Source organism: Arachis hypogaea, chromosome 6 (assembly GCF_003086295.3).
Source record: "Arachis hypogaea cultivar Tifrunner chromosome 6, arahy.Tifrunner.gnm2.J5K5, whole genome shotgun sequence".
NCBI lineage: Eukaryota > Viridiplantae > Streptophyta > Magnoliopsida > Fabales > Fabaceae > Arachis > Arachis hypogaea.
The window spans coordinates 66,896,025-66,919,820 of NC_092041.1; the positions used below are offsets into that span (position 1 = coordinate 66,896,025).

At 33.7% G+C, this 23,796-nt stretch overlaps 2 protein-coding genes across 3 annotated transcripts; one reads left to right on the top strand and one right to left on the bottom strand.

Annotated features, from left to right (window-relative positions):
- Positions 1-3,379: 3,379 nt before the first annotated feature.
- Positions 3,380-6,423, top strand: LOC112696665 (growth-regulating factor 3). The gene is made up of 4 exons (XM_025749489.3): positions 3,380-4,068; positions 4,322-4,504; positions 4,740-5,037; positions 5,749-6,423. Exons 1-4 carry the CDS (start codon positions 3,840-3,842, stop codon positions 6,251-6,253), a joined length of 1,215 nt encoding a protein of 404 aa, XP_025605274.1. The 5' UTR covers positions 3,380-3,839; the 3' UTR covers positions 6,254-6,423.
- Positions 6,424-6,774: 351 nt separating this feature from the next.
- On the bottom strand, positions 6,775-22,950 carry LOC112696663 (1,4-alpha-glucan-branching enzyme 1, chloroplastic/amyloplastic). 2 transcript variants are annotated; one of them, XM_025749486.3, is made up of 22 exons: positions 22,371-22,950; positions 20,724-20,878; positions 19,595-19,869; positions 18,472-18,570; positions 17,472-17,514; positions 16,737-16,796; positions 16,329-16,409; positions 14,919-15,035; positions 14,215-14,298; positions 13,563-13,684; positions 13,261-13,380; positions 12,973-13,102; positions 12,762-12,872; positions 11,980-12,108; positions 11,626-11,729; positions 10,803-10,947; positions 10,284-10,431; positions 10,064-10,164; positions 9,853-9,930; positions 9,426-9,581; positions 7,667-7,741; positions 6,775-7,528 (listed from the first exon to the last, which is right to left on the bottom strand). In XM_025749486.3, the coding sequence occupies exons 1-22, from the start codon at positions 22,495-22,497 to the stop codon at positions 7,298-7,300; spliced, it is 2,691 nt and encodes an 896-aa protein (XP_025605271.1). In that variant the 5' UTR covers positions 22,498-22,950; the 3' UTR covers positions 6,775-7,297. The 2 variants fall into 2 exon arrangements, with proteins under 2 accessions (XP_025605271.1, XP_072053141.1); XM_072197040.1 differs by lacking the exon at positions 22,371-22,950 and adding an exon at positions 21,288-21,631.
- Positions 22,951-23,796: the final 846 nt, after the last annotated feature.

Here is a 23,796-nt window from a genome sequence, read left to right on the forward strand (position 1 = left end):
CAAATTCGCAGCACCCCTAGCGAACTCCATTATTTTAATAGAGTTCACCTGACCCACGCGAACTTTTATATTTTTATAGAGTTCGCCTTATCTCGGGCGAGCTTCACCGCATTTACGATAGAAAGAAAAGTTTGGAAGTTAACAATAGCAACCATTATCATCGTCTACAGAGTACATAACACAAGAATAAGTCGCATTTTTTTCGGAGATAATGATTTTTTTAATTTATAATAGAAAAAATCCTGGTTAAATATGGCTTATTCATGTGTACCTGTATATTTCTGGAGACGATGATAATGGTTGTCATTGGCGCCGACGATATTGAAGAAGTCATGTTTATTGTGTTTGTACTTTTGTGTACTCCTATAAACTATTGGAGACGATGATAATGACTTAGAGAAATTTAAATTTCGTTCTCAATCAAGGTATTAGGAAAAAATTGGATGAAGTTCGCTACAAGGTGCGACGAACTCTATAAAATTATAGAAGTTCCCTCGGCGAACTCACCTAAGCCGAAAAAAACACATTCCAAAAATTAAAATTAAAATAATAGATTTGCGAAAATAATAATTTTTTTATTTTATTTCAAAAATAAAAAATCTATAGAATAGTACCCGTCAGGAACATCTCTAGTCCCCAAGAGCAATATTCCTCTTGCAAAATGCAAATGTTAGAGTATACAAGCCCCTCAAAAAATGCAGCGCAGTACACAATTACACTACAGTAATAAAACCTTGACTTGAAAGCAACAGCTGCTTAATTAGATTAATAATAACATTTGACGTTGATGAGCGCTTCAAGGAATGAGAAAAGCGAGCGAATAACGAAAATCCTCTCAGCCACATTATCAACTTCATCTGCAACAAAACTGCACTGTCAGTATTGATTTGGTATATATCAAAATCATATTATCACATGTGCCTCTTCCTTTATATTGTTTTTGCTTCTATTTCAGACGGGAGATGTTAGTGGATTGGATTCATCCAAAACAACACACATCTTCCAGAGAAAAAGGTGAAAAATATAATAAAAATAAAATAAAATGAAGAGTGATTTCTTTTTAAATACTTCCTAGTAAAATCTTTAAACGGACCAATCCTAAAATATTCGCAACAGGGACAAATGAAAATAATATTATATTCTAGGTTTTTCTAAGCTCATTATACGATTGTAGCTAGCAAATGTCTTCAAATGTCTTATTGTATTTATTGAAGAAAAGATATTAACATTATTTAATTAGAAGATCTTAAGTATTCTAAAAGTAATGATGTTTTAGTGCTTTTAGCTGTTGATTTTTAGTATATATAAAATTGAAACACTAAAATTAGTAAAAATATTTAAAAAAAAATTATGTTATTTTGTTAGCAAAAGCTACTCATAACTATTTACGGTTTGACAAATCCTATGTAAATAGGATAATATAATGTGGGTATCGTAGGAAAAAGAAATAAAAAACAAAAATATTATGTATATATAAAAAATTAATTATAAAATTATGAGAATTTTTTTTAAAAGATGTTAAAATAATATTTTTTTATTTATAAAAAGATATACTTTTCTCCTTTATAATTTAAAAAAAAAAATCTCTTCTTTAACTCATTTTAAAATTTTTGCGTTAACTAATGTCAATTTTACTCATTTTAAAAAAAAATACTTTTATAAAAATATTCTTTAATAAAAATTTTATTTTTTGTGATTAAATTTTGTATATCAAAATATCCTTTAACAAATTATTTTTCTAATAATAAAATTGTATTTTTACTAAAATATCTTTTAAATATCTTATAATGATTAAATTATTTTTTTATTAAGATACCATTCAATATTATTTTTCTAGTGATATTGTGATATCAATGCATATTATGTTAACAATAAATTAAAAAAAATTCTAATGAGACTAATAGCAAAATATAAAAAAATATTAAACCAAACTTGTAAAATCATGTTTAGTAATATGCATTAAAATTATGAGATTAATCATAAAACATACAAAAAAAATTATTGTTAAAGAATATTTTGGTAAAATTATAATTTAGTAACTAAAAAATTATTGAAGGGTATCTTAATAAAAAATAATTTAATTATAAAAATTATTTTAAAAATTTTTTTGATAAAAATAAAATTTAGTTACTAAAAAAATATGTTAAAGAATATTTTGGTAAATAAAATTTAATTACAAAAAATTAAATTTTTTAAAAGTGGTATTTTAGTAAAAAAAAAATAGATAAAATTGATAATAGTTAACACAAAAATTTAAAATGGGTTAAAGATAGAAGAAGTTTTTTAAAATTTATAAGGAAGGACCGAAGAAAAATATATATTTTATAAATAGAGAGGAGAAAAATGTTATCTTAGTATTTTAAAAAAAGTAGTAAAATTTCTTCTAAAATTAATTATTATATATTTATATATAAATATGTGTAGTTTAATATATATTAAATAGTTAATAGTTAATATGTGTATTTTATATTTTAATATATATTTTATGTTAATAGTTAATCTTAATGGTTGATTTTAGTATATATTAAATATAATTAAAAATATTACTATAATAAAAAAATATATAATAATTATGTTATAGAATTTTTTTTATAAATAAATAATTATTTTATTTAACAAAATATATAATTTGTAGCATATTTATCAATTTATATCACATTGATTTATTTCATTTATAGTGTAAACGAAATTAATAAAATATATTAATAATTATTTCATTTATACTGTAAACAAAAAATATATATTATTATTATTATTAAAAAAAGTAGTTATAAATGTATTTCATTTATACTATGAAATATATCTATTAAATTATTTATAAATATAAAATATATTATAAATAAATATATTAATATATTTATTCATAAATATATGATAATTAATTTTTTAATATGTATATAATATTTTTGAATATACAATAATTATAAAATATTTTTTAGTTTCCAATTTTTTTATTTTAAATGACACCAAAAAACAAAATTCTTATTTTAAAAGAAGAGACACTCTAATATACAGATTGAAGTGGTATAGAGAGGAAAAATAATTTTTTTATAGTTATTTTTTATTATTTTATTGTTATTCAAAATATAGATCCTACTTATTTCAATCTCTCTTTTATTTCATAAAAAGAAATCTGTAAACTTATATCTTTACCATATAATTTACCTTAAAAAAAATAATGAATATTATGGTGCCTAAGTTATGATGCCTAACTTACTAAATAAAGAAATAATATAATAAATTTTAATTATTTTATTTTTATTTTATACATTTTATTTGTTATCTATAAAAATAAGTTAGGTAATTTAGACACAACAATAAAAGACACTATAGAATCCACCAAAAGAAATATCCTTTTATGCAAACAAGTGCTATTTCCAAAGCAAAGGCACAGAAGGAGAAGGACAAAGACTGCAGGGTTCTCTCTCTCTCTCTATCCATCAATCCAGTTGTTCTCATATTATTTTATTGTAAATATTTCTTTGTGAGGGCTTCTTCTTTTTCTCCTCACTGTCTTGTCTGACTGTCTTTTTCTCAAGTGCTCTCTAGGGCTTCCCCACTCCCTTCAAAACAAACTTTGCAGGCTTTGCTGTCAGAATCCTCTCACTCCCTCACTGCTATCTGCCAAACATTGTAAAGGAACCCCACACACCTCACTGTTCACCCCTTTCTTTTTTTTCTTTTTTTCTTCTTCATAAACTTGATCTTTACACATCCAACGTAATATAACATTACACTATACCTAACCAGAGTTAATTAAATTAAGCCCCCTCCACATAATCGACCAAACTTAAAAGCTCTGGTTTCTCTTTCTCTCTCCTCTCTATTTCTCTCTCTTCATGGACTTCCATTATCTGAAGCAATGGAGAAACCAGGATGAGTCAGAGGAACAACAACATTCTACAAAGATGCCAAAACTTCTCCCACCAGAATCCCATCAACAACAGCCACCATCACCTGCCTCTGCTCTCCCCTTGTTTGTACCTGAACCCAACAGCAAAGTCACCTGCACCCTGTCAGATTCAACACTTGCTCCTCATACTACTACTACTACCACCAAATTCCCCAGTAAGTATTTCTTCGTTTTTACAGTGTTTTCCTTTTTCCCTTCCTCCCTTATACTGAAAAAAAAAAGTCAGAAAGTATGATTATATCTTATCTTCTGGCCTTGAGTTGCTTACTTTTCGAGTTTGCTGTTGCTAGCTCCTCCGAGCTCTCACCTTTTTCTTCTTTTGGATTCACCCCTTCTCTCTCTCTCTGTGTGCCTTGTCTTTATCATCATCATCATAATCCATTCCATCATGTGTGTTACTGGTTATAGGAATGGGGAGTTACTTCAGCTTGTCACAGTGGCAGGAGCTTGAGTTGCAGGCTTTGATATTCAGGTACATGTTGGCCGGTGCTGCTGTTCCCCCTGAGCTCCTTCAACCAATCAAGAAAAGCCTCTTCCATTCTTCTCCCTATTTCCTTCACCACTCTCTCCAACACTATCAACCTGCAGCTCGTAAGTTCCTAATACTATTCATAACCTCTATTGCTAAAATTGCACCTTTTTTGGGTCTTTCCTGTTATTATTGAACACCCCCTAAGGAGATTTATCATCCGTATTTTCATGCAGCATCATCAGTAGCTAACCAAAGTTTACATTTTTGACATGCTTGTGGATTTTGGTACAAATCAAGAAAAAGGGTATATTGCGGACATGTAAAAGTTTGTGTTTTTGTTGGCTGCATGTGCAGTGTTGCAATCAGGGTACTGGGGAAGAGCATCAATGGATCCGGAGCCAGGGCGGTGCCGGAGGACTGACGGGAAGAAGTGGCGGTGCTCGAGGGACGTGGTGGCCGGTCAGAAGTACTGCGAGCGCCACATGCATAGAGGTCGAAACCGTTCAAGAAAGCCTGTGGAACTACCCACACCAACCACTGGTGGTGGAACTACTTTAGGCGTTGTTTCATCATCTTCTTGTATCTCTTCACCGCCTCTTGCCACTGCCTCATTGAAATCCCCCTTTGATCTCCTTCACCTTAATAATGAACGGTAATAATAATAACTATGATCTTCCACTATTTCTGTACTTAACAATGAGTTATTATTATTGGGTTTGAATGATGGTACTAGACTACTAGCTAGTAGTGTACTGTGCCGTGTGCATTAATTGAATGTTTTACTTTGAAATAATGATAATTAGTAGTAAGTACTATTATGTTCTAATAAAAGGCAATCAGTGTGGTGTACTATCAGAATAAAGAAAGTGCAATCAGTGAGTGAGGTTTTGCTTTGGGAAATGGTTACTAAAACTATTGCTTCTATGTGTGTTTGATGTGTAGCAATATGGTGGGACATACTTTTTGCTTCAACAATTTCTGTTTTTACATATTTTCCTTGTCTGTCGGTCTTGTTTCTTAAGATACATGGAAAGGTTTAAAGTGAAGTTTGGTTCTAGATTAAACAAGTAATCTAATATTAGAGATTGTTTCATTGTTTGTTTGGTTCCTTTGATTGATTGAATGATGCCTAACTGGTGGGATAGGGGGGCCCGCAAAATTATGTCTCTTTAAGTCTTACGTTTGTGGAAAAAGGAAAAAAAGCCTTAGATTGTGCCTAAATAATCCCCAACCTTTTCTTTTTAGACGAAATATAGAAATAATGTTGTGCTGGTGTTCCCAGAGCCACAATCTTGCGTTGTATGATGTGTGCCCTAGTTGATAATTTTGTTTTGGTTGTGTTGTTGGATGGGCCACTGTGTAGGTCCTCTGGGAGTGGAGGGACCAAGGAAGAAGAAAACAAGAGGGTGTTTGAAAATCAAGATAACCATCATCATGTGGGTGGGGATGGTGGCAGATCAGGTGGGCACATGCTGAGGCATTTCTTTGATGACTGGCCACGTTCACTGCATCAGGACCCTGAAAACGCTGAAAACAATGGTGGTGGTGGTGGGAGTGGGAGGATGAACTCGGCCACATCACTCTCAATTTCAATGCCTGGAAATAATGCTGCTTCTTCGGATGTATCACTAAAGTTGTCCACTGGGTATGGGGAGGATCCGTGTCCAAGAAATGGGAATGGGAATGCAGAGGCAGAGCAACTGCAGTTGAGTTGGGCCGGAGGCTGGAGTTCGGGGAATCAAGTGGCTTCAATGGGAGGACCACTTGCTGAGGCACTCAGATCATCCACTTCCACTTCATCTCCCACCAGTGTTCTGCATCACTTGCCTCGTGCTGCTGCCTCTCAGACCAGCTTCATTAGCACCTAGTTTTTAACTCAATTGGTGCTCCCATTTACTATCTGGATCTTTTTTTTTCTTTTTTTTCTGCTTGTTTATTGGGTGGGATTTTACTTTCCACTTTTGTGGCCATTGTTGGACACTGGACATGCTTGTAACACTTTTGAGTCAATCCTATGGAATGCATCTGTTGTTTCTAAGAATAGGGGCATGAAACCTACGTGGAGGGAGTTCATATCCCATGCGACGTTTCCTCTATTCAAGCCACTATTTACGTATATTGAAGGTAAATCTACGAGGTATTAAATACGAAGAAATTCACAACTTTGGAACAAAAAAAACCGATCGCCTGTTAAAATATTTAGAACGTGTAACTTTGCAAATCTAATTAGTGTGAAAATCCATTGTTGCCACTTGGCCAGGCAAGTCCACAAGAAGAAAATGAACGAGGTGAGCGTATTAGTTATTGTTATCTTCAAAAAGATGACGCAAGGAAATAAACAGTACTGCGACAGATAAGCAACTTTTCCTTGGTGAAAGAATGATTTACCTTTGTTTGCACAAGCATAAAACTTTTTGCATTGAACCAATCAAATGTGAAACACTGCTTATTGCTACAACCAACAACTAAATGTGACGGAGACATTTACAAAAGCAAAAGCCTCTCGCAAAATTTTTCAGGGTAAGATCCCTCTGAACCTTTGCAATTAGGAATGATTGATTGGTGAATGCTGCTCGGGTACAGTGAGGGTCGTGGACAGATGTTTTGCTAATTCACATTCCTCAAATGTGATGCGATCCGTAGAGGTCAAACATAAAACCCTAAAAACATAAAACTCTGCGTGCTATACATAATTTTACCTAGCAAGACACAAGTACAAGATTTTCACGTTACTATGCTGCCTCGCTTAAGATTAAATAGCGGTTCACAATGAACGATATTCCGACTTTTTTACTTCAGCTTCTTAGCTTTTCAGCGTTACCGACAAATATATTTGTTGGCTAGTTTGACTTGGAGTTGTTATCGCAAACATGCCATGCAGCACTAGTCACACTTGTCCCAGAAAATAGTCATCAGGGTTCAACTTCTGCTTCAACTGGCTCTGGCTTTGACTCTGACTCTAGCACTTGCTTTGGCTCTGGCTCTAGCTCTGGTTCCATCACTAGCACTTCAACTGGTTTTAGGACTTCAACTGGTTTTAGCGTTGGCTCTGGCTCAGCTTCATCTGCGAGGGCATACACCACAGCTGTTCTAGAAGGTGCATACACGAGAAAAGATCGGGGTCGGCCGTCATACCATCCATCCTGTAAGGAATCAAGGAGTTGATGCCCACATGAATATTAAAATCCGTCAACAGAAACACAATTAGGACAAAACGGAAAACTTAGCGCTCCACACCCAAGCATGAGCACATAAAAGGAAGTTTTAGACAAGTCACGTACAGAGGTGAAGTACTCGGCTGTGGGATTGAGTCTGTTGAAGCCACCAAACAAGGGATCATCTGAATCCAAGACAATCTGAGAGCAAGAAAAAACACAATCCATTACACAACATGCTAAACTAATTCTGGAAACATAGTATTTGGCAGAATTTTGATGCCACTGACAACCAGTGCCTATAATATAGCCTTTCTTGAAATGGGAATGTGGTATATCAATCGATACAAGTGCAGAGTTTTTTCTAGCTATCAGAACAGATATCATATTGATGATACACGAGACAGAGAAAAAAGGAGCAGAAGGCTTTACTACTTCGTTGGGGACTTCTAGCTCAGTTATTGAATATTCACTAAAATTCACTCATACAAACTTCAATTATTTAAATGAGAGAACAAAAATGATTCATTTTTGTAGTAGAATAATATTAACATGCACTTCACCTTCACACTAATACAAGAGACTATAATTGATTCAATTGAGAGCATACTGTTAAGAAAGGAAATAGTTAATCACTAAACTGCTTTGCTGAATTCGTAAACTAACCAGACAATGATGAAAAGGAGTAATCGACGTTCCTCAGGTTTAAAAAACAGGTGGTAGCTTTGCATTGGTATACACGAGAATTTCATGTTCTAATGCTAGCAACATTGTCAATAGTTTCAAATTATAGGGGTCATATACAGAACCTTTCTCTCTTCCCTCTCTAAGCAAAGAAGAAAACATAATGCACTTTAGTGGAGGGCCGCTGCCGCCACAGCCTTGCAAGGCAGCAGAGGCCCTCCCCTGTTCCTTCATGTTGTTATATCTCTCCTTTTGTGGTGTTTCTTGTTTTTCCTTTGTGGATAGTTAGTCTATTTTATAGATCTTGGAGAGTGCATCAAGGGAAGATTTGATCAAAAAGTATGCTCAGATTTGCTCAAAAAGAAGGAAAAAATATTTTATCTATGGCCATTTTTCTTTAAGCTTCAGGCCAGTAAAAATGAAGGGCTAATAGGCCTGGAATCAGTATCGTTAATTGGCTATTCATTTTCTCTATAGAAATAAGGCCTCTTCAATCGATCTTCTATAGGGAGCAATCAAAAGGATTAAAGCAAAGAAGCAAGAAAAGAGATAAGCGTTAGAAGGAGGTAGAGATGCCAGTACCAGTTCATGCTTGTCAAATTTCTCGAGTGATAAAACACCCATAATCACAGGATCCTTTTTTACACATCCATCCCCTTTCCTCTTAATAGGAAGCATTGATGGAGGGGTTATTTCCCGGATTTTGTCGGTAAGACTAAGCTCTGAAAATATTTTACTATATTGTAGCACTTTCTGTGAAAGGGTGCCTTGGGACAATGGTTGAGTTGTCTCCGTATGACCTAAAAGTCACGAGTTCAAGCCACGAAAACAGCCATATATGTAATTAGCAGGTTAGGCTGCGTACATATACCCTTTTGGTGTGGCCCTTCCCTGAACCCTTATCGCGGGATGCTTGTGATGCTTGTTTACCGGGCTACCCTTTTTTTATTGTAGCACTTTCTGTGTAGATTTAGAAACTTAAAAAAGCCAAATTTGACTTTGTTTCCACTGTTTAAGATTCTTTGTAACTGAAATTGTACTTATTCTCGGGATTTAGTTCAACATAGAAAATGTCCAACTTTCTTCTTTAGATCTAAATCTATTGTAAATGATGTTTGACGTCTTTTACGAATGAAAACTTATTTCCTATCTATTAAAAAAAATGTTATCAACATTGTCTTGTCAGAGTAGCAGATCATACCTTGTATTTCCCTGGGTTTAAACATCCAACTCTGTAATCTGAATAGCTGTTGTACCAATGAAAATTGAAGACAAATACAAGTTTGCCCCTTTCAAACACTATAACTTTGTCACCCTCATGTTTCCGAGAAATATATTGGTGTTCAGAAGTCATGAACTGCAAAGTTAAATATAGTTAACTTCCTATAACTGCTTCCCCTAAGGGGATCCAAATTAGATCAAATGCCATAGTACTCTATAAAGAACACAAAAAGAGAGCATAAACATTCTGGTAGAACCTGTATCAGAAGAATTAAAAATAAAGAATGGCTCACACATTTGTTTTAAATATTGTTGCCATAGTCAAAACCAACTTCCCACAAGGTAACTCCATTGATGAGAAATAATGCAATTAAATCCCAGAAAGTCAGGAAAAAATGAACACTTACACCAAACCTTTCTTCCAGATGCTGCATAGCCTGATCAAATTCTTGCATCCCCCTATATCTAAGATAGTCTGCATCCCCCTGATTAAACAAGGGTATAAAGATAATTTTGTTAATCTTATGAACTATTTTCTTTGAATCCCCCACAAGGATAGACAGTGAGAATGTGCACAAGTAATGCGCGTAATGTGGATAAAAATAACCAGGAACTTACCAAGTCAAATCTACGCCTACATTTATCATAACTGTAATTATTCCCGGGAATTACTGCACCAGTAGGAAGATGTTGATCACCCCTTGGAAAATCAATCCACTCTGAACAGAAACAACAAAGTGCAAACCCCTTTTCTTGTCAACATTAAATGCAACTGCTGCTCAAATTATTTTTAAATCCTTACATTAATAATGACAAAAAGCAATTCCCATATGCTTACCAGGATGGCCAAATTCATTCCCCATAAAATTCAAATACCCTTCCCCACCAAGACCCATTGTGATAAGCCTAATCATCTTGTGTAGTGCTATACCACGATCTATGAGAGGAGTAGATGGTCTATCTAAGGCCATGAAGTCATACATATCCTGAAGCAACCAAACAAAATATTATGAAAAAAGTAGCTAAAACACAGCAATGTATAAAACAAGGGTCCTTAATGATTTGACAAGAGAATTGAAGGATGCCATATTAGATTCCTATAAGCTACAAGAATTGTCCCCAATATCAGGAGTGTAATGCAAATGCAGATGATAGATTTCCACATGATTTATATTCATCCACCAATTATTCGTTTATGTATAGCAGCTACAAATAAAAAGAACTCCCAATGCAGTATATCCACAGTCTACACTCAACTGGATGAAACTCCATTTTTTTATCTTTTCAAAGCAGCCAGTTCTTCAGAATAAACATTTTCAAGTAATTGAGAGAGACAGTATATGGAAGAGCTAAACACCTTGTCCATCAACCAAAATGCAATTGTCTTGTCCCCAACCAAAGCTTGGTCATGACTTTCAGCATATGCTACACATTTTTCTAGCCACCTTCTGTTTGTGAGAGTGTGAACTATATCACCCATTTCCCAGTCTTCATCTTTCTTCCTACATGAAAGAGGACGTGGCTGAAGTCAGACATAGTTTTTTTTTTTTTCCAACCTTGTAACAAACCATAAGATGACGATGGCCTATAGAGGTGGAATGATAAAAGAGACACAATTTGACATTGCCTAAAATAGTAAAAATGTTAAGACACGGGAAGTGTGCATTTTCCACATGCAAAGTCTCCGCTTACACTCTAAGGAGCTTAGTAACATTGTAAGTGAATGACTGGCATTAACTTCAAACATAATCACCCCAGTTATGTTCGATTACTCCTTACAAGTAGAAAGTACAGCAATTAATTATGTGACTTAAGAATTCTCCAAAGTACTAACACATTCCATGCATTTGCTGATAACTTAACCTGTGTCATATTTGAGTTGCTTGTACTATGGAACTTCAGATTGATACTCTTTTCTTTTATAGCCATTCCAATTGGGATTTAACCTAAAAGGTTATTTCGTAATCCAAATACAATACTAAACAAAGGATTAAATAATCCTGGTCTTATTTTTCCAGCCGTTCTTATGTTATTTTTATCATTTTACAGCACCAAGCCATGTCTCTTTCAGTTTCACGCAAATTCATCATATACTTTATATGTAAAGCATAAATATCCACAATCAACACTACTTAAGAAGGAAATTTAACATGTCGGGTTCCAGATTAAAATAAGGTTACTTGAGAATCTCAATCCACTTGTCTGCAATGGCCATGTGCAGGCGGTAGTCAAAGCCAACCCCACCATCTTGTGTAGGAAGGCAAAATGTTGGCATTCCACTGACCTGTAAATGAAAAGATAATTGTAATGTTAACTGCAGTTTTCATCGAGTCAAGTAGATGATTCAGCCACATAATTTTTTCCAGTTATTTTTTACTGCCGTTGGGTTACTTACATGTTTACCATTGACAAATAATCAAGTTTTGAGCAGTGACAAATGCTAAACTCAAATCACATTTCAAGCAGGGTATAACAGAAGTAACATAGTTGCTAAGCTGTTAACAAAATTTTAAACATACGAAAGGTTAGCATACATCTTCACCAATAGTAACAGCCTCAGGAAAGAGCCCATGAATGACATCATTAACCAGCATCAGGTAAACCACAGCATCAACATCAGTTGCAAAACCGAAGTACTCATTGTAATTTCCAGTAAAACCAACCTGCATCATGGAAAACATGTTATTTTGTAACATATGCTGAAGAACATGGAATGCTTTTTCTTTAAATATCAACCTCCTATCTATTAGTTGTTTAATACACAGTTCCCTTTGTATATCTTGTACTTATTTTCTTTCGTTTACTTGTTTCATATCATATATAACCAGAAGCCAGTACTATCCAATGATTGATTCCAGATCATTTCTTCTACTATTGAACTGAACTGAACAATGAGAGATAACTATATATTCTACTTTCAGTTGGGCCCTGTCATTTTGATTCTCCCAACAAGGAAATTTAACACTATATTATTGAAATTCTAAGCACATTGTAAATATTCCATCCAATAATGAAGTAAAAAAAATTATGATCACAATTATTTCCAAGCCAAGAAAGAAATTCAATAGCAAGACGAGGCTAAGACATTCTTCTCAACATAGGCAGTGTAGCATAAGCATACAAGCTAATGAAAACAATAAAGGTCTCCAGTTATCCGCATTGTGGAGAAAATAGTCAGAAGCCATTATATTTTGAATTTCATTCACATGGTGGTCTAATTATCCTTCATGATAATAGTCTATAAGTACAACCAGAGACAAATTAACTTAAAATATTGAGACAAAGACAAATCACAAAAAAATCAAGTATCACATACCCCCAATCCATGATGAGTATACATCATTGATGTGACACCATCAAATCGAAACCCATCAAACTTATATTCTTCCAGCCACCATCTTGCATTTGAAAGCAGATACCTTAGAACCTATATTAAGAATTAAAAATATGGCATTACTCTGCAAGGGTAAATAATAAGGAAAAATGTTGACAAAAATGTTAATGAATTCTGTGCAGACAGCACTTACCTCCCAGCTTCCATAGTTAAAAAGACGAGAATCCCACATCCAATGATAACCTCGTGACCCACCATGGAAGTAATGAGTATCAGTTCCATCAAACATGTTCAGCCCATCCAGTGTATTATTTGATGCATGACTGCATTCACAATATGTTGGTTGTATTAGCAGCAATTTTAAAAATATGGCACAACAAGATCATGAATGTAACAAAATCCATATAATGGTAACTTGAAGAAAAGGATGAAAGACAAGATTCGTAGATATTGATCAAAACAGAATATTAACACCATTTACCTATGTACAATATCCATCAGAACAAGCAGGCCTAATTCATGGGCTTTGTCTATGAGAGACTTGAGATCATCCGGAGTTCCAAACCGGCTGCTAGGTGCAAAGAAATTTGTAACATGGTACCTGATTCATGCATAACAGCTTTTTAACTATCAGGTCATCAATTTTTAGGAGGAACACAATAAGAGACAAAATAAAAAAATATATAGCAAAAATGGATGTTATTCTTTGAATCACAAGCCGAGAGCAATTTGGGATAGGGAGAAGGGGAAAAAGTTGGCAACATCAGATTGCACAAGAATTACCCAAAGCTAGCATAATAAGAATGCTCTTGAATAGCCATAATCTGGACAGCATTATAGCCAAGCCTTTTAATGCGAGGTAGCACTTCATCTCTAAAGTTGACATACGTATTGATTTTTGGTTCCTGCACCTCAAAGTCGATAAGTTAGTTGTAAAGAACAATTGAAACTCTACCGATGCACTTGAATTTTGATAGATTTAGTCTGACATTATGCAAAACATTCAGGTATGCAAATAAGATTGACAGCAATTATCTGAAAAAAGACCAATGCAATAAAAAATCATCTAATGAGTTTTCATTTTGAAAATAACCAAAAAGGGTAAAGCCCACTGCTTGTTATAATATGCTTTCTCTTAGCAGTTACCAAAGAATTGGCTTACTAAAATTGTTTTTGTTAATTTGCTAACGTAAGATTATTTAACTTCACGTAAAAAATACATGAAAGAATTGTGGAGCAAGTATCAATTTGAACTTTGACATATTTTAGATACTCTTCTTTGATAGTCTTGCAACATGGATCCTCAAAATGTCATGAGGTCAGTCCAGTACTCCAGTCACAGTTGCCTCAGTTTAATAAAACTTGGTTGTGGATGGTGTCTTTAAAAATTAGACTTCCTTTACTCATTCCTTAAGAAAAGTGTAAAAATGCTCACCGGACTACTCATTCCAACATGTGATTCATATATTCTAAGTGATTTTGGTCTCTTTGGCTGTGGATATTTGAAGACATATTTTTCCTGCATAGAAAAGAAAACCAAAACAAATTTAAAACAGGAATGCATGACTGAGAAATCAAACATTATTAGTTCAACAAACTTTTTTCAAAGTAGGTTATCATATACATAAGTCAATGATTACTAACACCTGTATGGATAGCTAAACATACTGTTATCACTAAATGATTATTTTCTTTTCATTTACTTAAGAGTCTATTACCATAGACTAATTTTCATGACACATTTGACAAACATGGTTAAACTGAACATTGCAGTCTTGTCTACCATTCTTTTTTTAAGGCACAAGAATATGGCATTATACTTTAAGCAAAGTACATCTCAGGCGTTTGGTGAAGGGGGCATGTGAAATCTTTGGCATATAACAATAAGAAAACATCAAGACAGAGTGGCAGATCAGCAGTGGCATGCAATACTACAAACTTGTCTACCTCTTTGCATATCATATTATATTACATTATATTATAAAAGTAATAAAATTTTCCTTGAAGACACGATCATATATCACCCAAGCGAGGGAGAAAATACAATTCCATTCTGTAACAAATGCTAGAATGGAAAGGGGAAGAGAAACTACATTTTTCATTTCGGTTGGCATAAATGAAAGAGACATTGAAACCTACCTCTTCTGGTGGATCATAGTATATACCATTATATGGAATTTCACCAGGAGCCTGTACAGAGAACTTTATCCAAGCAGGGATTGAATCTTTGATTCCAGACGGAGTTTCCATGCGGATCTACAAATGTGTTATAGAGATAGTTAGTTCACAGAATAAACCCACAGCCATAGTTCAAGCCATCTATCAATGTTTTTCATATATGGTAGATTGGTACCCCACTTTTTATACAAGTTTTATAAGACGGATAAAGTTGGGTATTACATTAGTCAAGGATAAGATATCCCCAAAAGAAATAATTAATATTAAAATCAAAGGAATGGAGAAAGATGCCAAAGTTAGCCAAGTCACCAATCTTCATTATAACCTGTCATTTGATTAAATGCAGTTAGTGAAATGCCTACTTATATGCTGACAAGGAGTTGGATGCCATACTTTCTCCAAAGTCACTAAGATGATGCTAGCAAAAATAAATAATAAAGCTTCTTCGGAACAAGACAAAGAAAGATCGTTTCCACGAAGCTTATTATGCTACACTGTATACTGCACTGGAAAGGTAAAAAAAGCTTTCAACGAGGAAGGTTCTTGAAGCATCATCAATGAACTTGTAAAATTGGTCTAATCTCAGGTAGATAGGGGATTTCCTAAAGATAGCATCCCTAATTTACGGATAAGAAATGCAGAAATACCTCAAATTTATTTATTTATCTTATTTTTTATTTTGTTTATTTATTTATTTTAAGAAAAGAAACTAAATATCACTACAGAAGAGATAAGAATATCTGTACATCAGTAAGATCAATACGGTAATCTCCTGCAGTTATTAATTATTTAATTATTTATTTTTGTCACACAATTTCGAGCATACATAATTGCATAGGCCAGATTGTCAACATTGAAACAAACTCAACAACACATCACGATGTCTGAGCAGTTTAAGTATTGCAGAGACACTAGCACCATCGCATGAATCACTAAAATTTCTTTTGCAAGCTTTTCAATAATAGGGGATAAAATTTCATACATCCTTCAATAGTTGCTTCATTGCTTTTGTTATAACAGAATTCTCATTCTTACATGCAAGGGTTTTGTCTAATCACTTGCAGTAATTTGCAAGAAAAAAGATATATAAAGTATAAACATACAAGTAAAAATTATGTTTAACTATATTTCATATATTGGAATATTAATTATTGCTAATTGGGATTCAAGATTCATTGCCTACACAATTACTCAATTTGTCAACATTAAAAGAATGACAATTGCAGGCCTAGGCCTGTTTGAAAGTAATAAAGCCATTTGTTGATAGTGAATAAAGTAAAGATCACAATCAATTATTATATTAATATATGGAGTTTATAAACATTAACAACCATATATAACTAAACATACAATGTTAAGGAGAAAAACTACCTTGACTCGAGAACCATGAGGAATTGGCAGTGAACCATCCACATTGTTTGGCAAGAAGATCTCCCATACACCAAACTCATTCTGTATATATATATATATATATATATATATATATATATATATATATATATATATTGGAACAAAAAAAGGCATGAACATTTAGAAAGGAAGAAATTAAAGAAAATACCAAACAACTCATACAAGGAATGAATAGGAAAAAGGTACATCAGATAGCAAGGAGGCATATACACTAGATTCTACATCAAATGTCAGAAAAATATTTGGAAGATAAAAATCCTCAAGTTGGTAAATCTGTGCTACACTAGTTAGTTAGTCATTACTTTATTCATGACAGAAGCATCCTAAATTGCGTGTATAAACTTCAAAGGATGATTACAGATAACATACCCGAGTCATTACATCTGCGTTTGGATTCCAGTTGTTGAAATCTCCAATTAATGCTGCTGACTGAAAAGCATCCAATAATATCCATAATTATTTGCAGTGGAAATAAAATACCAACTATATATAGAATTGATATGATTTTCTTGATAGTTTAAAGATACCACATCAGCAAAATCCAAAACTAGATTATCTACAAATATTATTTGAAGATATATAATGTATAGAGTAGGAAATAGGAAGGACATGAGGAAAAAGATATTACTGCTTCAAAATTTGTGTTAATGCTTCCTAAGGTAGATCTTGAAATTGATCTATAGAATGCTTTTAACATTTCTTTTCTACCAAATGAATGCAATCATAGGTTCAGTAAATTTGAGATTACTATCATAATTATATCGACAATAAGTCAGCAACCATAAGTATAGTCAACTCTATAACTCTAGTATAAGTATTGCCTATTGTGCAATCAAGGTATAAATGACAAAGGAATATTATTGGGTCCACTGAAAACCCACAACAGTATTGAAAGCCGTTGCAATTAACTTATTGGGTCCACTGAAAGCCCACAACAGTATTTCGACTAAAATGTATAGTAAATCAGAAAGTTGTTTTATGATATGAAACTCCGGTGGCTCTGGACTCCCTTCAAAGCTTATGCTTAAAAAGAATACAATTACAGAAGATTTTGATTCATAGAAGAACTAATCTTGATTCAAAAAATTAAGATAAAGAAAATACCGTTGCTCCAGGTGCCCACTCTCTGTAAGTAATGCCTGTAGCACTGCAAACAAAGTTTATAGTTATTAAATTTTGGCTAATATTTACCGCTAAATTATCTTGTATTACCTCTAAACTCTAAAGTACATTGTGGACTCAGACACTCAGTCATCTAATTAAGAACCATCTCTGATATATATATATATATATATATATATATATATATATATATATATATATATATAATCTACATTGTAACCTGTGTCATTGTGTGTCCATGTTAAGTTAAATTTAGTTCTTGGAACTCTATATGTTCCTCATTTTGACCATTCTTGCCCCTATTCCTCTATAAGAAGTTCAGCACAAGGTGATCTGTGCATTATTGGGATCTTCTTGAATAAAGGCATGTGTTAGATATAATCAAATGCTAGAAGCATGACCATGAAACAAGAATTTCATTGTTAAAAAATTTGGAAATTTGGAGTTTGGTAGTTCAAGTCTTGGGAATTTCTCGTATCATTAGTTAGAGCAAAAATTCAATACTTTTATTCCCTATAAAGGTTTTACTTTTGTTGCCCCTTGCAAGATTTCTTGTTTGAGTAACACAGTCAGTCAATCACCATATACAATGGAATGCAAGGCACAAAATGACATGATGTATATAATAGAACATATGCTTGGTAATTGTTTTTAAAAAGAATGGAATGGCAACATAAGAACTACTGGAACCCTCTTTGTATTCACTTTTCACTCCCTCCAAATTGAAGAGTGAAGAAGGGATTTTACTTTTTAAACGATCAGAGGTCTTTCCCTTCATTACATAATCAAACAACAAAGTTTTCACATGCATTCTTGTATTCCATTGTTAGCTTTTGTTATTATTCCATTATTGGTGATTGCTTTTCAATTATCTTTGAAGCTAAATTCCCAAACATACCCTTAATGTGCCATCAGTAATTCATGGGGGGAAGTTGTTTGATGTGAGCAGCATTGACCTCTAAAAATAAGTGCAATGTAATACCTGCGGGTGAAGCCAAATTTTTCATAACCACGAGAAAATGCATCCAGACCACCTTCATTCTTGTTAATTTCTTCAAGCAATCTCTTATATTGTCCATAACTGTGATTTGAGACATAAGTATTTCAAAAAAAATAATAATTAATGTTCCCATTTAGTTACAGTATCTAGTATTCAGAGGTACAAAAATTAAAACATGCACAGTTTAGGAACCAAAAACAGCATATCAAACCATATGTTAATCATCTTCCTGAGTATAAGCAGAAATGAAAGATAAAGTATTTGAATAATTTAGTAATGGCAGTAAGAAAAATATCTATAATACCAAATGTAAAAGAACTTTTCATCTACCAATATCCAAGCCTAGATAAATTACTTTGAGCCACGTCGCCTATCCTAGTTCTAATTTCTTCATTACAATACCAATCTAGTTTAATAAAATAAAAGGGTCAAACCAGATCAGTTGACGTAACAAAATATTTTCAAAGGAAATTCCAACACAAAGGAGATAATCGTTTTTGTTAAAGGGTAAACACTAGAGGCCAAAGCCCAAAAAATGCTGCCTATTTATCCATCATATTCTTTTGAATCACAAGTTCATACAGTCAATAATTACTTCAAACTATTTCTCTTTCAATTTCGATGTGCATCAATTGAAATAGCTCATACAACAATTACAATAAAGACTTATCCCACTTGGAAACTGGTAGAATCAGCTAGACATATCAATAAACTAATAAATTTTAAGAAACGCATGTAACCAAAACAAAATTGTGTAATGCAAAAACAGTCAGTGATTCATGATCTGGAACCAATTTCAAAGCATGAAACCGTAGTAAGATCTCTTCGACATGTCACACATGGAATTGCAACAGGAGATACTAGCCAATGAATTTAAAAGATTTGGGGACTTCATAGTGTTGTACATCTCACCCTCCTAGCTAGCCACCCTCATACATTGTAATTTTTTTTTTCACATAATAACATGAAACATGAAAATGAAATTATCAATAAAAGGTCAATTTAGCCTCACTATGAAAACATTACACATCTGCAATCCCTACTCCATTTAAAACATCAGGTTCTTGTTTGACTTATAAGAATATTGGTCAAGAAGTTAGCTTACCGGAAGTCAAGATGAGCACGGTGAGCTTGCAAAGATGGATCAATCTCATATATTTTATGACCAGTGCCAGGTGGGGCAATGATCTTTGGTCTAGCTTCCTCACTTTCGACCTTCACTTTCTTGTTTATAGATACTGATGTATTCTCAGCTTGAGTATTGGTGTCAACATCCACATGTGATGACAAAACATGACCTTGCCCATCCTTGTCATCTTTGTCAGTGCTAACTGCTTCATAATCAATTTTCTCACCTTTCATGGTAAACTCTTGTATTTTCTGAAAATGCACAACAATGTAAAGAAAAGTATCATTTCCAAGAAAGCCAATTTATAGATAAATAATAACGAACAACCAGAAATTGTCAATCCATAACCAAAAAGCAGCATTCGTACTAGGCATGCTGCATATTGAAATACAATACAAAGAATATATGCCTACATTCAAAGGCTAAGAATATTACAAATGACTTCCGTATAACAGTAATAACATCTCCAAAGGGCTCCAGAGCAAATTTTCTTTCAAATGATTAACAATGATGTGCATACAAATAATTACCACCCTATTATTCAAGAATAAAGACAAATTTCAATGTTGCTCCACCTTAAACTCAGTTCATCTATTCCATTAATCCAAAAAATCATCATGCCTATTCTGTTATTAGTTCCATTTAACATCCTCAAAAACATGAAAAGCATACAAGAATCTGGATCATAAAAATACTTTCTACCTTCACTTCTGTTTTGTATATGTTCACAGTTTAGTAAGTAGATAGTTAACTTTGATAACAGTATATTATTCAGAAACTCCACTTACATTTTTACTAGACACAGCAAGAAAAGTGAACAACAGTTATATTCCTCTTTTTTCCATATATAACAATGAAGTTTATCCATTCTCTTCCACCTCCAGATTTTTCTCATAGTTAAAATCAACAAATGACGAGTACAGTGAAACTCAACCAAATGTAACACTTTTGGCCTAAAAAAGAAGCACACATTTCATAGATACTCCAAGTACACATGACAACAAAACCACAGGTGCCGTATTCAGAGAGCCACATAACAAGAAATATGCAAAATCAATTGTGATTTGTGAAAATATAGTCCACATGGCAAAAAAACAAAAAGCACCTGCGGATCCTCTGAAGTTATATCAGGAGCTTCAACTTCATCAGTCGTGGTTGAAGAGTTATCATGACCTTGAGGAATAAGTACTTTATCAGATTCAGCAACCGAGGAAGATGACAAGTCAGAATCATGGGAACATTTTACAGCGAGACTTTTCCCTGAAAAAGCGAATGTACATCAATGAGGTGTGTTCATGCCTGTCAAGTATTCCTGGTTCTGCATGCCAGCTAGAAACTTTACATTCATCCCATGAAAAAGATATTATTACAAGGTTGTGTTTTCTCGGTTCAATGTTAATATGTTGATGTATAAGTAAACTCATAAATCATTGAATATTGATAGCCATTTTTACAAATCAACTGATGCTAGTTTCACATTGTTATAATGATTCGTTCAATCATTACCACTCTAGTTACATACTATTGCCCTATACCAAATGTTCCAAACCGAAAATCAGGAATAGGAATTGGATCAAGCATCAGGAGATTATCTAATTCGGTTAATGAGACAAAGGAAGAATTTGATGGCCTTTCTTGGGCCCATTTGGTAGAGGCAAGCGGAAAATACCCCAAGATCAGTCATGGGACCTCCGTGGGAACTATTCTCTCTTATCTGGATGGGTCTAAAAGGTGATTTGATCCTTCAAAAGTACCCCATACAGCATCTTGGAGAGTGATACCACTGTCCTTGTGGACACTCTGCTACCATGTCAAACAGCTCATCTGCCTCCTAAGGAACCAACCCAGACACACCAATTGCGGAATCATTCCCCGATAGCCCAAAAGTGTAAAAGAACAAAAGCTCTTCAGCCCGTATGACATGAACTTGTCCCTTCTACAAAAGCACTAGCAACACACTTTATGTCCTCACTAAAGTTACCAACCAAGAATATCTTGATATTGTTTGTGTCCCTAAATACACACTGCGCACAGTTAAGATTCAATTCATATTCTCAACAAACAATGAAGAGTAAGGTAGCATTAAAGCAGGATTTGGTTACAACTTCTACACATTTTTCTAAAACAAAAATATGCAGAATAAATTATTGGCAATACAGGTTTACAAGCCGAACTTGTTGCAAAAGAAATATAGAAAATCCAATTACTTTCCCCAACATTGAAGCTGCAACTGAAAGAAACAAAAGATATCTACAGTGAACCTAAAAGAACGCTATTATTATTAACAACTGATTATTTTATATTCCATCACTCTTGTTCAAAAACTGCTGGATTTCACAGATACGTTAATTTAACACGGAAATACATACAAAAATTATCCAACCAGTCACACAAACACAATTATTCGATCCAGACTCCAGAGTCCACAACATTTAGTATTCTATTTCGTAACAGATGCATCTTGCATGCAACCGCACAAAACAGAGCAACGCAAAAGTCGGTCTCCACTCAGCCAAAGCAAACGATGTCATCTTATGATCTAAATTTGGTGCTTCAGTCGTTTACCGTTTCCTATTCATCAACCGAACAGTTTTTCATTGATTCACAGCGTAACTACCGGGGAAAAAAAGAAGAAGAAGAAAGAACTCACTAATCAAAGTTCAAAAATAGCAAGCACTCCTGACACAACTGACAACTCCACAAACAAACAAAAAAACGGAACCATCATAAGAATGAGAGAAAGCTTATTTACGAGAGAAGGAGTTCCTGTTCAGGAGAAATGAGAACGAAGCGCTCCTTCGATCGTAGAAGCTCAGCTGCGACGATTTCTGCAACGAAGGAACCGAGGGGAACTGAATCCCCGAGACGGTGTAAACCATTTTCCTCGATCACTAGGGTTCAGATTAGGATTCAGAAAACAGAGTGCGCGTGCTATTGAGTGGAAGAAGAAACGGAAAGAGATCCAGAATCGAGAGCTGTGAATTTTTATACTACTTTATAAGGCGAGAGAAGCGTGACACTGACCACTGGGTTTGGGTTTGGGTTTGGGTTTGGGTGTGAGATTTTCTCTGTTGAAGCACTAAATGGAGTTTATTAAGTTTAATTAATAATAGGGAGATGGATTTGTACGGTGAAGAAGTGGCACTATCTAGAAGGCAGGTAGCGATGAAACTGAAACGAAGTGATGGACTGTTACGTGTGCTGCGTTTGCGAGTGCAGTCAAGTGTTGCATGATGATTGGGATTATGGGGCCCACTGGGCTTATTGTTGCTTGCAATTTCTGATCGTCCATTCTCTCCTTAAACAAGTAAACATGGACCAGCTTCGGATATGAATTGATAAGCCATGAACGTTGCATATAATTTCTCTTCTCTTTTATTATTTTATTATTTTATTTTAGACTCTGTTTTGTTGTGTGTAAAGGAAAAAGCAACACGGGAAAGGTTCCTTTTGAGGTGAGTATATGCCCCTACTTCCCCTTTTGGAAAGAAATGCTGAAATGGAATGGAATTAGTGATAATATTTAATATTTAAATTAGAAGCAAAGATTCTAACATGTTATTAAAATATAGTTGTAATATTACTACTATTAGTGCTTAATCAAAATAGTAATAATAATTATGTTATTGTAGTATCAAATGATTATTTATATACCAAAGCAGACGCGATAAGCATAAAATAATCTCGATGTAGGCCCATGATGTCTGCTCATTAAAACAAATATATCTGGTACATTTTCAAAAGTTTCTTCACTCGCAATTATAAAGGTTTGGGAGGTTTGTTTTGTAATAAAAAAATTGTGATAGAGAAATAAAAGATAAATAAGAAAATAAGGATTCAATCTGAATAAAAAAGATACATTGAAATTGAAATAAAAATAAAAAGATAAATTAAAATTAAGTACGATGAGAATTACTCTACTTTTTATCCAATTTCTTGACGCAACAAGAAAAGGACTCCTCAACCTAACTTGTCAACGCCATAGTTTAAAAATTGAATCAAAAAGACTCCTCAACCTTCTATCCAATTTCCCGATGTAATAAAAGAGGGACTCCTTAACCTCAACTGTCCACACCATGGTTTCATCACAAAACCAAAAAAAGGTTTTCAAACTTCTAAATCATTCTATTATACGACTACAATAGTTAAAGAGGTATTTATAACATCTTATTAGGTTA

Bases quoted from the DNA above. Each gene is read 5' to 3' on its own strand.
- LOC112696663 (XM_025749486.3), bottom strand. From the start codon at position 22,497: ATGGTTTACACCGTCTCGGGGATTCAGTTCCCCTCGGTTCCTTCGTTG. The intron at 15,036-16,328 runs GTAGTTTTTCTC...ACACATTTGTAG, and splicing joins CTCATGGTTCTCGAGTCAAG to ATCCGCATGGAAACTCCGTC. The intron at 13,381-13,562 runs GTAATTCTTGTG...TGCATGAATCAG, and splicing joins TCTTATTATGCTAGCTTTGG to GTACCATGTTACAAATTTCT.
- LOC112696665 (XM_025749489.3), top strand. From the start codon at position 3,840: ATGGACTTCCATTATCTGAAGCAATGGAGAAACCAGGATGAGTCAGAG. The intron at 4,505-4,739 runs GTAAGTTCCTAA...CTGCATGTGCAG, and splicing joins ACACTATCAACCTGCAGCTC to TGTTGCAATCAGGGTACTGG. The intron at 5,038-5,748 runs GTAATAATAATA...GCCACTGTGTAG, and splicing joins CTTCACCTTAATAATGAACG to GTCCTCTGGGAGTGGAGGGA.